The sequence below is a fragment of the Tasmannia lanceolata genome, unplaced genomic scaffold (assembly GCF_043159265.1).
Source record: "Tasmannia lanceolata isolate RefF3 unplaced genomic scaffold, GAP_Taslan_0.1 ptg000015l, whole genome shotgun sequence".
Classification (NCBI taxonomy): Eukaryota; Viridiplantae; Streptophyta; class Magnoliopsida; order Canellales; family Winteraceae; genus Tasmannia; species Tasmannia lanceolata.
The window spans coordinates 53323879-53336940 of record NW_027518692.1 but is presented as its reverse complement, the minus strand read 5'-3'; the positions used below and the strand labels follow the sequence as shown (position 1 = coordinate 53336940).

General features: G+C 38.8%; 1 protein-coding gene and 1 long non-coding RNA gene across 3 annotated transcripts; both read right to left on the bottom strand.

Moving 5' to 3' along the window:
- Positions 1 to 651: 651 nt before the first annotated feature.
- Positions 652 to 7588, bottom strand: LOC143892388 (protein-L-isoaspartate O-methyltransferase-like). 2 transcript variants are annotated; one of them, XM_077396979.1, is made up of 4 exons: positions 7432 to 7588; positions 6063 to 6333; positions 1929 to 2096; positions 652 to 1076 (listed from the first exon to the last, which is right to left on the bottom strand). In XM_077396979.1, the coding sequence occupies exons 1-4, from the start codon at positions 7435 to 7437 to the stop codon at positions 826 to 828; spliced, it is 696 nt and encodes a 231-aa protein (XP_077253094.1). In that variant the 5' UTR covers positions 7438 to 7588; the 3' UTR covers positions 652 to 825. The 2 variants fall into 2 exon arrangements, with proteins under 2 accessions (XP_077253094.1, XP_077253095.1); XM_077396980.1 differs by having other exon boundaries at positions 7390 to 7537.
- Positions 7589 to 8310: 722 nt separating this feature from the next.
- On the bottom strand, positions 8311 to 12364 carry LOC143892389 (uncharacterized). Its single transcript, XR_013255487.1, has 6 exons — positions 11589 to 12364; positions 11402 to 11464; positions 9342 to 9419; positions 9030 to 9254; positions 8900 to 8947; positions 8311 to 8602 (listed from the first exon to the last, which is right to left on the bottom strand). It is a non-coding gene; the product is annotated as an uncharacterized LOC143892389 (long non-coding RNA).
- Between the last annotated feature and the right edge of the window lie 698 nt (positions 12365 to 13062).

The following is a 13062-nucleotide window of genomic DNA, read 5'->3' as shown; positions in this document are numbered from 1 at the left end:
ACCTCCATAAATCGAACCGGACCGAACCATGTGCAGCCCTAGGGCTTACACTCCTAATATCCCATGCCCATGCTATGCATGATTGTAAAATGGCAGGCTATCCCAGCAAAATTTGAAGGGAAATAATGTGGTGGGCCCACCGTCTCCACCCAAAATCAGAGGTGTCAACGGACCTGAATCCGAACTTACACGGACAGATCTGGACACAGCTGTTGAAGGGAAATAATGTGGTGGGCCCACCATCTCCACCCACATTGTCTTTTTCGCACCTGTCATGACCGTCTATTTCACCAAAATGGGTTCCCGTTTTTCTAGCAGGACTCAGAGCCGTTTGGATATGCGAATTTTAGAATCTAGGTTTTAATTTGAGAATAGTATAAAAGAGGGTTCATGAATCATGATCAAGCTACTGTGTGCTGTCCTGACAATGTTTCTTGGATTTTAAGTAAGAAATCCAGGATTTAGAAATCTCTCTCCCATTCTGAGATTTCTAAAACCTGGAAACATGGGACGATCTCCTGCTCTCTTGCTGACGGAAAGAAGGGCAAGAAAACAGAAAACCAAGGATGGTCTCCTCTTGTCTCCCATCTACAATTTTGAGGAAATCCAAGATTCTAAAATCCGCGTATCCAAACGGCAACATACAAGATGTGGAATTCAAGCAGATTTCATTATCCCAATAAGTACGTACAAAGAAGAGACCACAAACCAGACAGAGAAAAACATGGTACATGATGCACACATCTCTCCAAAGTATACACAACTTTAGCGACATATCCTAAAATGGCCACTGTTCTTTCAGAATCATGTTGTTACTAGATTATGTTAGTAACCTTGCAACTGAGAAGCTCGGCTTGTCAACGGAACATAACGAACAGAGGTTTCAGTTTGGATGGTGACAGAGCCATCAGGCCTCTTGTCTACTACTTTCAGATCCTGAAAAATGTTTCCAACTGGAATAACCATTCGGCCACCAGGCTTTAACTGATCAATAAGAGGTTGTGGAATTTCAGGCGCAGCTGCTCCCACATGAATTGCATCATAGGGTGCGAATTCTGGCCAACCCTCCCTACCATCTGCAACCATTAAAAGTACTTCTCAAAAACATCTAAAATATAATGTATCTTGCTCATGGCGTGTAGGTGCAAACCGTACAATTGCTAAGATTACCACGAAAGAACCTCATTAAAACACAAATGATTCAGTGCGACTCGGCTGCACAATATTATGGCGAAACTTTAAACATTGGATATGTGACTAGTCCCATCATCAATTCAGAACATCCATCCAGTAGGTCCCCTAAAATGGAAGGGCTACAGAGAAAAATAAGTTATAAACCAATTTTGATGCTAATCATCCTTCAGTTGAGGGAAATAGAAGGTAATGGAAGGTGGTCTCTTTTGTTTTAACCATCTGTTTGTGAGCCATCACTTGGGAGGTGAGGAGCATCTAATTGTAGTAATTTTTGGACCATTTAGGATCCAAGTTGGGGCCCATCATATGGAACGCCCAGATTGAACACTATAATTTGATGTCTAAGATATCAGTGATAAAATATTCAAACAATAATGTCAGTCTTGTGCTCCTCTTTTTTTGTCATTAAACAGGAACAATATGCTCAACAGAGATTAGAATATTTGGGAACATGCCAAAATGCAGTGGCACCGTATCAACAGAGATAATTTTAAATTGTATGGCTGCCACTACGATCTAGATAGTGGTAATCCATCATGTTAGTGAGGTTCTCCCATCATTGTGGAAACATGTAAAAATTATAAAATAACAAGGGTCAGCGGGAGTTAAAACTCCCGACCGAGCACACTTGCCTTATGCTCTGCGGGCTTCACAGGTTAGGATTCAGCAATTTTAATTGAAGAGAATTACTTGTGTTTCCCATAAAATTGTGTTGTGATTTGTGTTTAACATACCACTGACATGCAGCAAGAGGGAACCGTCTTTCAACAATGGGGCTGCTGCACTTTTTTTGAGATTTTCAATGGAAGTAGTGACCAACTCAGGAATATGCTCTACACCCACTGCACGACCTCCTCCTGGTCCAACCATCATTGCAATGCATGCTGTCAAGTACCCAGTTCCTGCACATATCACAAGATGGGCTTCGCAATTGTTGAAACTGTGGTAATCATCAAATATCGAATTAGAGGACAGTCAGGGAGGATTCATAAATCACAGTAATATATTCCTACCCATCAAAAAATAAAAGTTACCCAAGTTAGTGTTCAACTTCAAACAGATTGAAGAACAGTATCAGACATTTGGATGGAAGAAGCCGTGATGAAGGCCCGGGGAAGAGAGAGGGAAGAAGGAGAAGAAAGGGAAGAAGAAAATGGGGAAGAAGAGAAGAAGAAAGGGAAAGAGGGGGAAGATAGAAGAAAAATAGAAGAATAGAAAAAGAAGAGGAGAAGAAAAGGAAAGAGGGGAAAGAAGAAGGAAGAGGAAGAGAAGTAGGAGGGGAGAAATTAAACTGCCCAATACATGAGGCCCTTATACATTATAGGCAATTGAAATAACATGGAAATAAAAACCCTAAAACTAAATAACATGGAAATAAAATCCTAAAAAGTCCATGATGCTACTTATTGGGTCCCACGGGTGTGACGATGCCTAAAGTAACATCTACGATCCTCATCAGACCGTCACACAATAAAAAATACTGAGCAAAATACGGACACATCAATCAGGATACTTCATTCCACATTAGATACATGTCAAACACAAATAAATGATACAACAAAATGTAAATAAGAGAAAATTCAGTTCACCTTTTTTCTTTCTCAAATTTCATTATCCCAACATATATGTTTTAATCTGTTTTATATATAGCTAGATAAATTCATAGGAAATTGACATACGCCACTATATTCAGAGGCGGAGGAGTGAGGCGTAAGCCTAGTGAATTTTAGATATTTTTACATAAAAATTATAAAATGAAAAAATTACGAAAATAACAAAAATACTATAAAATCTAGATGCATTTTTGTCATTTTAACTGTTTTGACCATGGTGAAACAGTCACAAGTGTCAAAAGAACCTTTCTTTGGGTAACTCCTAGGGCCCACATGTGATAGTTTTATATTTTGGGTGAAGAGTCCTTTGATTCTATCAGGAAACTTAATTGCTTGAAGTTAGTTTCAATTTGGAGATATTCCCTATTTTGGTTGAGTAGTAGAATTAAAGTTTTCAATTTCATATTGTCTATTTTTGGAAAGTCATGAAATTAGGACAGTTGGGAGAAATATTCTAGAAACTTTATGTTGGTGTAACTCCAACTATCTATCTCTCCATGTAGTTCCAACAAAGGTACATAATTCTTTCTTAACTTCAGTTCTTACTCTCTATTTATTAAAATTCTGAATTTCCAATTGATTCCCTATTTTCTTCTTCCATGCATAGTTTCAAAACTCTCCAGTGTCATCGTGGACTCCCCAGAGTACACTCCCTTTTCCGTTGCCCACATTCTTGTCCAAGTCCGCAGTTTGCCCTACAAAGTCATGCAAAACTCCTTTGACTCTCCCAAATTATAACCGGTCAACCAAGTACTCGAAAGGGTCGGGCTTAGTCGACTAGGATTTGCTTTGGCCGCATTTTGACCAGAATCTGTGTTTTGAAACACTGTTTCCAAGTAATCTTACTGTTTCGAAAGATTTTTCCACTCCTCGATCTGTTTGGAATTGCTCTCACCCTCGTGAACAGTTCAAGTGCTGAGAGTTTCTGCTATTTCTTCCTGTTAGTTCCTGCACAAGTTATTGTTAAGGGGATCTTTGTTAACAGATCTGGATTGTAGATCTAGTTAAAAATTCCTAGGTGATTCCAATCTGTCAAAAGGGTTACCAATAATCCTAACCAGTCAAGATTAAGCCTAATCTTAAATCCTCTAACAACCGAACACAATGTGCGAAAATCTTGCTTGTGATCTTTTTTCTCCATTTTCTTGCCTGCTTGTAATTTTTATTTTTTATTTTTTTGAATGGTTGCCTGCTTGTAATTGTGCGAAAATAATTCAGTTACTGCCATTTTCTGTTAAATCCCCTCTACAGATCATCCAACATGTAATAGATGTCCTCATCATCTCCACCCTCATCATCACCATCTTTTTCCTCTTCTTCATCTATGCTAACATGATGAACATGCATTACAACCTAATCTTTTGCTTACCCACATTAATGTGCAAAATAGTAACTAATTATAAATTGGAGTTTTTATATGGTAGATGGCCGTGCAGTGCACTTAGCCAAAAAGGACACTGGGCCACATCAAAGGATGATCTAAAGATTCTAAACCACTAATTTTTTGTCCCTCTTTAGATAGCCCACGCCCCAAAATGGGCTTTCTTGCAACTTATACAGATTTTTTTTATGCTCCAGTCGATTCCTTTTTTTCGTATGGACTTACCATTAACATAGTTTTAAAACCATATATCTTATTCACAAATCAAAAGTTAAAAAGAATGACAACAATAAATGACCGAGTCTTCAACTAGAAAACGTTAACTTACTGCATCAAAAGCACCCTAGAGTGATTATCAGTGACAAACCACACCCGTTTCTCCTCCCCATCTCCCTCAATTATGTCATTAATGAACCTCAATAACAAGCACCAACCAACCCTTTATGAAATCAGATGCTTTGACTGATTTTGGAAACAGTCATTGCTAGAAAATTTACAGGGAAATTGATTAAACATCTATTCTGCCTGTCGGTCCATCCATCAAACATAATAGTTCAACCATATTTTGCCATGCCTTTTATGCTATTCCATCATTGAATTTATATTTCTCACTTCATCCTTGAGGATCCATGTCCTCATCTCAAGCACCAAAGTGGGTTTAAAGCCAAGCTCAAATGCCCTACAATAGCCCCACACATAGGTGCAAAATATAGCCTATTCATTGCATTGAAAGAAATGGCAAGCATAAAAAAATCTCTATATCTTCTTCCAAAACACACTTCTTTGCTCCTTACATCCATTAGAGTAGTTTGTCTAGCTTTGGTAGTAGAAGCTGGTCAATGCGACCCCTCCGCCTAGGTGTCCCCCATCGTTGGTTGGTTCCAATCACCTTTTCGGTGGTTGTTCTTCTTCTCTTGGCGTTGTGCTACTCAGCTGATGTTTTTGCTAGCCAGTGCTACTTCACCGTTGTTCGCAGTGCGCACCTTTGGTGTGCCCCTTTTTGCTCGATGGATTGTTGCTATTTCCTTGCCGAGGTGTCTCTGTTCGATCCTTCATGGTTTGCAGATTTATTCGTCGGGCTCTCATTCAGGGGGAGGCCATGTTCTGATCGCTCTCGGCATAGTGTTGCTTCAGGGGGAGCTGTTCCTTTTTGGTGGCCATTGATTTCGATGATTGTACTCTCATGGTGGTCGTTGTCTTGTTTGTTATGTTTTTCATTATGTATTCACCACACCAGCTTGAGGAGGAGTGTTATACCAAGCTGGCTGTGTGTATAAGATTATTGTAATTTTGTTGTATGGTCATTTTTGTTGTCCTTTTAGTTTTTTGTTGTAGTTTCTTTGTAGCAAGCTGGAGTTCCATAGTATATACACTCCAGCTTGATGGGGGTGTTGAATAATGTATCGGGGTAGTTTAGTCATTACTTCTAGGTTAGAGGGTATTACAGACATTGTACACATGTTGCCCTAGATGGGCCTATATACACATCATTTACATGAGGAGCTCCCTAGTGAAGACTCTCCATCTCTCTACTCCTCTTCTTCTTCCTCTCTCTAACCCTATCTCCATTTCTAATAATTCAGTTAAATTCCAAATGATCACCTACACAGCATAAGCATTTCAAATTGTCCATCCAGTTGCAAAATATACAAATCATTCTAAATTTAATAGACTCCGGACTTAAGGTAAAATAAGAAAAGATATGAACTCTTCAGGAATGTCAGCAAAAAGAAAGAATACATTCAAAGAACATCAAAAAGCTCCTTAGGAAAACATCTTGATATTATCTGTCAAAAAAGAATAATGAGCATCCCTATGTACATGTTAGTATGCTAGACAAATTGAATTAAACTGGCAGAGAAAGTGTACAAAACCTGAACCAACATCCAATGCATGCATGCCTGGCTGGAGATGCTCCTCCAACAGTTCTAGACACATGGCATGCATATGAGGTGCAGATATAGTGGCATTATAACCTATCTGCATGGGGCTGTCAACATAGGGCGGGTTCCCACCAGGTACGAATAATCCCCTATCAATAGTCTCCATTACTTCAGCTACCTTTGTGGACTTAATTACACCATATTGCTGCAAATGCTCCACTAGTGCTTTGTTTTTCTCAATTCCACCTCTGCTCCAGAATCGCTATCAAATCATCAAAGGAAACATTAGTACCAGTGTACCACAACAAGTCTTCCATACTAATAAAAGAAAACAGAAACCCCTGCTTCGTTTAACAGTCGATAAAAGTAACATTCATGTCCAAGCATGAAAAGATTAACCTAAGACCAATTATATATTATGAGAAATCAGTAAAATTAAGTGATTTAGAAATAGGACCTTTCTTTAAAGTTATATACAGGAACCTAGGCTGAAGCAGCCTTAAATTTGATTCAAAGAACACTCGGATGAAGAGCACCTATAGGGTATCTTTTATCCTGGGGCATCTTTACCTCTCTTTCATCAATTTTTTTTGGGTTTTTCCTTCTAGACTAGAGGTGTCAACATGCTGCTTTACCTTGAAATTGAATGATGCGGTCCTGGACCCATCCCCCCTCCCCCTCCCCCACGTCCACACCCTCCCAATCATAGCTAGGCCCACTGTAGCCTATGACATAAGCGAATACTTCATGGATACTCAACATTTAGGAAAATATGGAGTGTTTGTATCCGTATCTGTAACTGCATATCATAGGCTCGAAACCATAGTAACAAGAAACTTCCTAGTTGGATAGGACGCTTGCTTCTCTAGGAACTCGCTGCTAAGCTGTCCTCGCTTCCCAAATTTAGGGGAAGTGGGCTTCCTAGATCAACTATGCTTAGACTGTGAGTGGTCCAGCAGGGAAGATTCTGAATCTGGAGATGGGCTTTCCTCATTGTTCTTTCTCCTCATAAATTTGTAAGGTCCAAGCTAAGTTGGAGACTTTTCTCATCGGGTATGTCGAAGATTCTTGGATATTTTTCAACCAAGTGGACCAGAGATCAACTATGGTTGGACTGTGATCCTAGACGAGTTCTTGCTGAATTTGAATCTTTCATATGGTATAAATTGGTAAATTTGGATTCTTGGGGGACTAGAAATCCAATGTCAGTGTTTGAGATGGAAACAATTAATGTAATCTAAATTAACAGCTTTCCGAATAAATTCGGCATCAACGTTAAAATCGATGAAAAGAAGAACATAAGATTTCAGAGACTTACGTGAAAGAAACGATTCAATGAAGAAGCGCAGAAGCAAAATACCTTCATTTTCCGGAACGGGCGGATTCGAGAACCAAATATGGCTAGGGTTCTCCTGATAAGAGAAAGACGAGGAAGAAGCGTCGACAGATGGGTAAGAAGGTTCTCATCACAAAGTTATTTATGCTGAGTACAGTAGCGGCAAACATACGCTAATTGCCTAATATCAGCATCGAATCAGAAAAGTGAAAGTGACCCGGACCGGCGGGTCCACTCGGCCGTAATGTACAGGTTGACCCGTTGAAATTTGACCCGGCCCGGCCCGCGCAGCCCAACACGTCAAAGCTGGCTCCTGGGGAAACCCGCAAAAACCCAAATGATCAAGATTTTATATGGTGTAAGCCCTAATAGTCCCGATGATCCTAGCCCTCGATCTATAGATGTTTCCATAAATAATAATATGCAATTATGGCCCATCACATGGACGGTTTGGATCATCCTACAGCCTCAAGGGCGGAGGCACATATAGCATGAACGACGGGCTCCATTGCGCCCCCCCCAGTCCGGCCCCTCCAAGTGTAAATTCCTGGCTCCGCCCTTGTATATCTTCTGTGGAAGTCAGTGTAGGCAGGTGTCAACGCGTCACAAGTTAGATGCCGTGGTCTAAAACCGCCTCTATAGATTAGTGCATGCTAGTCAGGCATTTCTATAGATATATAGATGCGGTTTGGACCGCCGCTAAAAGTGTTTTATTAATTACTTTCCTAAATTCGAAAAATCCTCAAAAAATTGGGTACTCAAAAACCAGTCACCTGTTTAGATAAGTAAAAACCTATTTACAATTCAACATTCACACATTACAATTTATACTCAATTCATTTTAGGCCAGCAACATTAAAACTTTCTCACCATTTTCATTAAAAGTAAATTCTAACCAGAACATCATTCAACACTTGTTAATAACATTCAAATTTCAAACTATAAAAGCAGTCAACACCTGTTAATAACATTCAAACCATACACCACACTGTCACAATGAATAAAAACATCATCTACAAAGTCTTGTGAACATCACACCATCTGACTATACAAGATAACACTATCTAAGGCTTGAGGAGTGGAAACTCTTCCAACGTCATCATGTGTCTGCAATTCTCGCAAATAATCCATTTCAACAGCTTGTAGGAATAACAATGCATTTCCTTTTTCATCCAACCGAGCAGTTCTTCCAACCCTACCATAATAATGAACAAGTATCAACAATTAACAAGGAAATTGAATTTATGTACTATATATGCACACAAGGAATGCAAAGAAAGAATTTATGTACTTAACATGAATAATGCAATAGACTAGGTAATTACTTGTCTTTGCCTTAGTCATTTTGCGGGTTTTTTTTTTGAACAGTAGGCTTGTGACGGCTGACTCATAAAGCTTGACCAGCCATATGCTTGTAATGTTCAAGATGGTGATAAAAATTCGATGATCAGCCCCTGAGTACTTCTAAAGGGGAAAATCATATAATACTTACAATATTAAAGAAGAAGAGAACGAGCCAAGTGCTCTGAACGAATTTAACCTGTAAACGGAAACAAGAAAGAAAATAGAAAGCTTCAATAAACATCTAATTATTCACAAATAGATACAAGTCATTAACTTACCAAGGAGGAAGGCCATGCGACAGATGATCCAATGGCATCCATGATAGTCCTAACTTCTCCTTATGGCCTCAACAAATCATGATCCATCTCCAATGCAATATAGACTAATACCTCGAAGGATCCCACTCCCAATCGTATCCCATCAACTAATGTCATCGGATCCTGGGACTGAAGAAGACACCGCGCCACTTCAACATCAGGGTTTTTAAAGCTCATCAAGACAACCTTACAAACAGAAATTCTAAATTAACACCATCAAATACAAGGTCAAATAGTGGCATTACTTACATGGAAAAGTAAACAACCTTTTACCTCAGGGTAGGATGGAACTGCATGACTCGCAGAGGATGACGGGGCCTGTGGCTGTGATGGATTCGCTCCAGCTTGAGCCTAACATATAATAACATGTGTCTAATAATCAGTACATGAAAACAAGTGTTGAAAAGCAGGAAAAAAAACCCAAGACAAGAAAACAAGCTGAAAAAATTCACTAGTATAAAGGAATAAATATAAGAAGAAAACAAGCTGAAACCATATGTGGATGTTATTGATTGTGACTGTGTAAGTGGAGTTTTAGTGTCGCAAGGTAGGTGGCTAAAATTTAAGTGATGATCAGCTGTAGATAGGGGAATCAAAGTAGGCTGGCCTGTAGATATCAATCCCAAAAATGGTGGCAAATGTTCACTTATTGTCCCTGTGTCCCTTGCACTTGAGGCTTGACTAATCTTGACGGCACTCTAATTGAATTGAGGAGTTGTAAGAGTGTTAGACACCAACCTTGTGGACTGATGTTTGGCAAGACTACCTGAAGGCTCTATTCGTTTCGAGATAACATCTACAGTGTTACCACAAAAATAACTTCAATCATTGTCCTTTTTCCAACTTGTATATACACATCAAGTTTTTGACATTAAGCCATATTTCAAACTGGGAACCAACTACCAACCGGAACCAATTTTCATTTTCAGGTATGTTTGGTAGCAAGTTGTCCCATATATAGCTAAATAACAAGCTCTGGAAGTCCTCTAGCTGATTGAACTTGAAGCCAAAAAATTGTGGACATGCACTTCAATTCCTAGAGTAATTGATGGTCACAGGTGAAGAAAAAGCTTCATTGTATATATCAAATCAAATGCACTTTTACTTTTTGAATGGTTAACAGGTAACAAAGGCTTTCATTTTCAAGCCAAGGAGAGGTCGTGGCTGATGACAATTTAGAGCAAATAAATCTCAATCTAATGGACTGCAGTGAAGGAAATAGAGAGACCACCTAACATTTACTTGGCAATGGATTTTGATTCCATCAAGTTTGTAAAAAAATGTTCTGAATGCCCAGCTTCTTCGGAAACATTCCACATACAGTTGAAGTGCAGGCCACTTAAACCATGTGATGATGCCATGCTAACTAAACTGGTGAATGCATCATTGAAATTTCCATGCTTTTCAAAGCAAAACCGAGAGCACCATGCATTGGAATGACAGAGAGAGGAAAATGATAGAATTATAAGTGCTACTCTTTTATCAAGTCTCTGGAGCTACATTTGATCTAATCAGAGAGAGGAAAATGACAAAATTAATGGTTCTGAGCCTTAAATTCTGACACAATTGCAACTATCTTAATCATAGGTTTGAGGATTTCTCCACTTGGCCTTTAGGCAAAACAATCAACCCTTATGATGCTCAAAGCCTCAAACCAAAAATTAAACACCTGAACTCACTTCCATTTACACATGCAAATTATTAAAACTCAAATTACATGTTCATGAAGATAACTTGCAAAGGTTCCGTTCCAAACAAATTCACATAGCAGAGCACTCAATCACAGAGAAAAAAAGATGAGATCTATAACACGCCAGATGCAAGCAAAAGCCATCCACAATCAGTAAACTCACTGATCTAAACTACATTCCAATTTGCTTTACAGCTCCGAAGAGGATAATCATTCAAGAAAATACAGATGAGCTTACATTCGATATCAGGAGACAAAGTCGTAAAACGAACAAGAAAAACACTAAACAAAACTAAATCAACACTCACCAAAGAACACCTAGTAATATCCAAAGCCCTAAAATATGTTTTTTTGCAAAGAATTCAATTACTGAAACCTAAGAACTTTCTAACCCTAACAAATACTAAAATCTGAAAAAACACAAATCAATCAATTGAATATTAATTCTGCTAGAATAAAAAATAGAAAATTAAAACTCAAAAAAAGAACTCATGGAAATGAAGGAAAATCTACACGTTGGAAACCCTAGAATGAGAAAAGAAAAAACAAGAAATCGAAATTGTACAAATGGAAACGACCCTTACTGATAGATCTTCAATAATCAAAGAGAAATTGAATAAATGGGTTTCTTTCTCAAGCTTACCTCACAACTTTCAGACGATCTCCGAGAAGAATGAGAAAAGAAAAATCTGCTGGTTGGAAAGCCCTAGAATGAGAAAAGAAAAAAACAACAAGAAATAGAAATTGTATAAATTTAGATGATATTTTCTGAAGAACTTCAAGAATCAAAATAGAGATTGTATATAAATGGTTTTATCTCTCAACTGTACCTTGCCACTTTCAGACGATCTGTGAGCAGATTTTCAACCATGGGCATAGTCAGCAAATTGCAAGTGAGATATCGCTTGGGTGTTTCTTCTTGGCTTCAATCCCGTTGTGAACCTTTCATCCTCCGCTTTTGATATGAGTAAACTCAGTGCTTTTGCTACCATGATGAAAAATATGGAGATATGAGTAAACTCAGTGCTTTTTTCTTACATAAAGTCTAGGAAAGACGCATCAACATAGCCACATGCCTTCTCCAAATCAACTTTTACCACTATAGAAGATAGAGATTCTTCACTCTATTGGAGCCAACTCCCTGCCAACAAGAGAGGCAAAGGGGTAGAAACTGATGGGGATCGTAGATCCTTGCTTCAGACTGATTCTAGGTAGGGTCGCACCCGTGGGGTCAGTAGAGGCATTTTTATCTTTTTAGGGATTTTTATTTATTTTTGTTTCTTCATGTATGAAATTTTTTGTAGCTTTTGGAATAATATATTGATTACAGATTTTTCGCCCTTTACTTGTTCTCTCCCTCTTTCCTTCTTTCTCTCATTCCCATTCTTTTCTTTTATATTCTCTTCATCTTTTTCTCTTTTGAGTTTTTATACTTCTTCTCTCTGAGTTTTTATACGGCATCAAGTCCTGTGCGGGCGGTACCGCCCTTGATATTTGATCCAACAGAAGCTCACTTTTAAGAGGCTGTTGTTGGATCAAACATCAAGGGTGGTAGTACTTTTGTCGTACCACCAACAGGACTTGACAGGCGGGCACCATATATATAGAATTTATCCTTCTCTTCTTCTCCACTTTCTTCTCTTTCTCTTCTCCGGTCCGGCTTCAGAAACCCTCTTTTTTCCATTAACATCGCTAAGCAACCTTTCAAATGTGTATAGTGTCCTGAAATTCTAAAAGGAGGATTAACATCAATGGGTTTTTCGACCTCAAATTTTAGTGTTTAGCCATCGGACCTTTGACATGCATGTGGATTGTGACTATTGATGTTATGAACTTATGATCCAGGGCAATATTAATGTACTGGAAAATGCTTGGTCAATTAGGAACGGAGATCCGATATGCTAAATCGAGGAGTACGTACAAATATCAGTGGTAAATTTTTTTTTTCTGGAGAATGTAATTGTAATGCCTATTTTGAAGAAAGGGTTAGGATCGTCCGTCTGATGTAAGATCTGACACTTGTATGATCTACCTGTGACCCATAATGAGATTATATTGGCTAATTGATGGACTCAACCGCAATCCTTTTTGCATACAAATGGATTCCTTAGCTTAGGAAAACAGAACATAATAATAAGGGAATTGCTAGCGTCCATCTCAAAAGGCATTTCGCGGCTGGTCTGTTGCACGTCAGACAGCCACCTCGTGAATGGTGACAGAAGGTGCTGTCTTCATTCACGAGGTGGCTGATCTGGCATGCGACAGACCAGCCGCGAAATGCCTTTTGCGATGGACGCTAGCAAA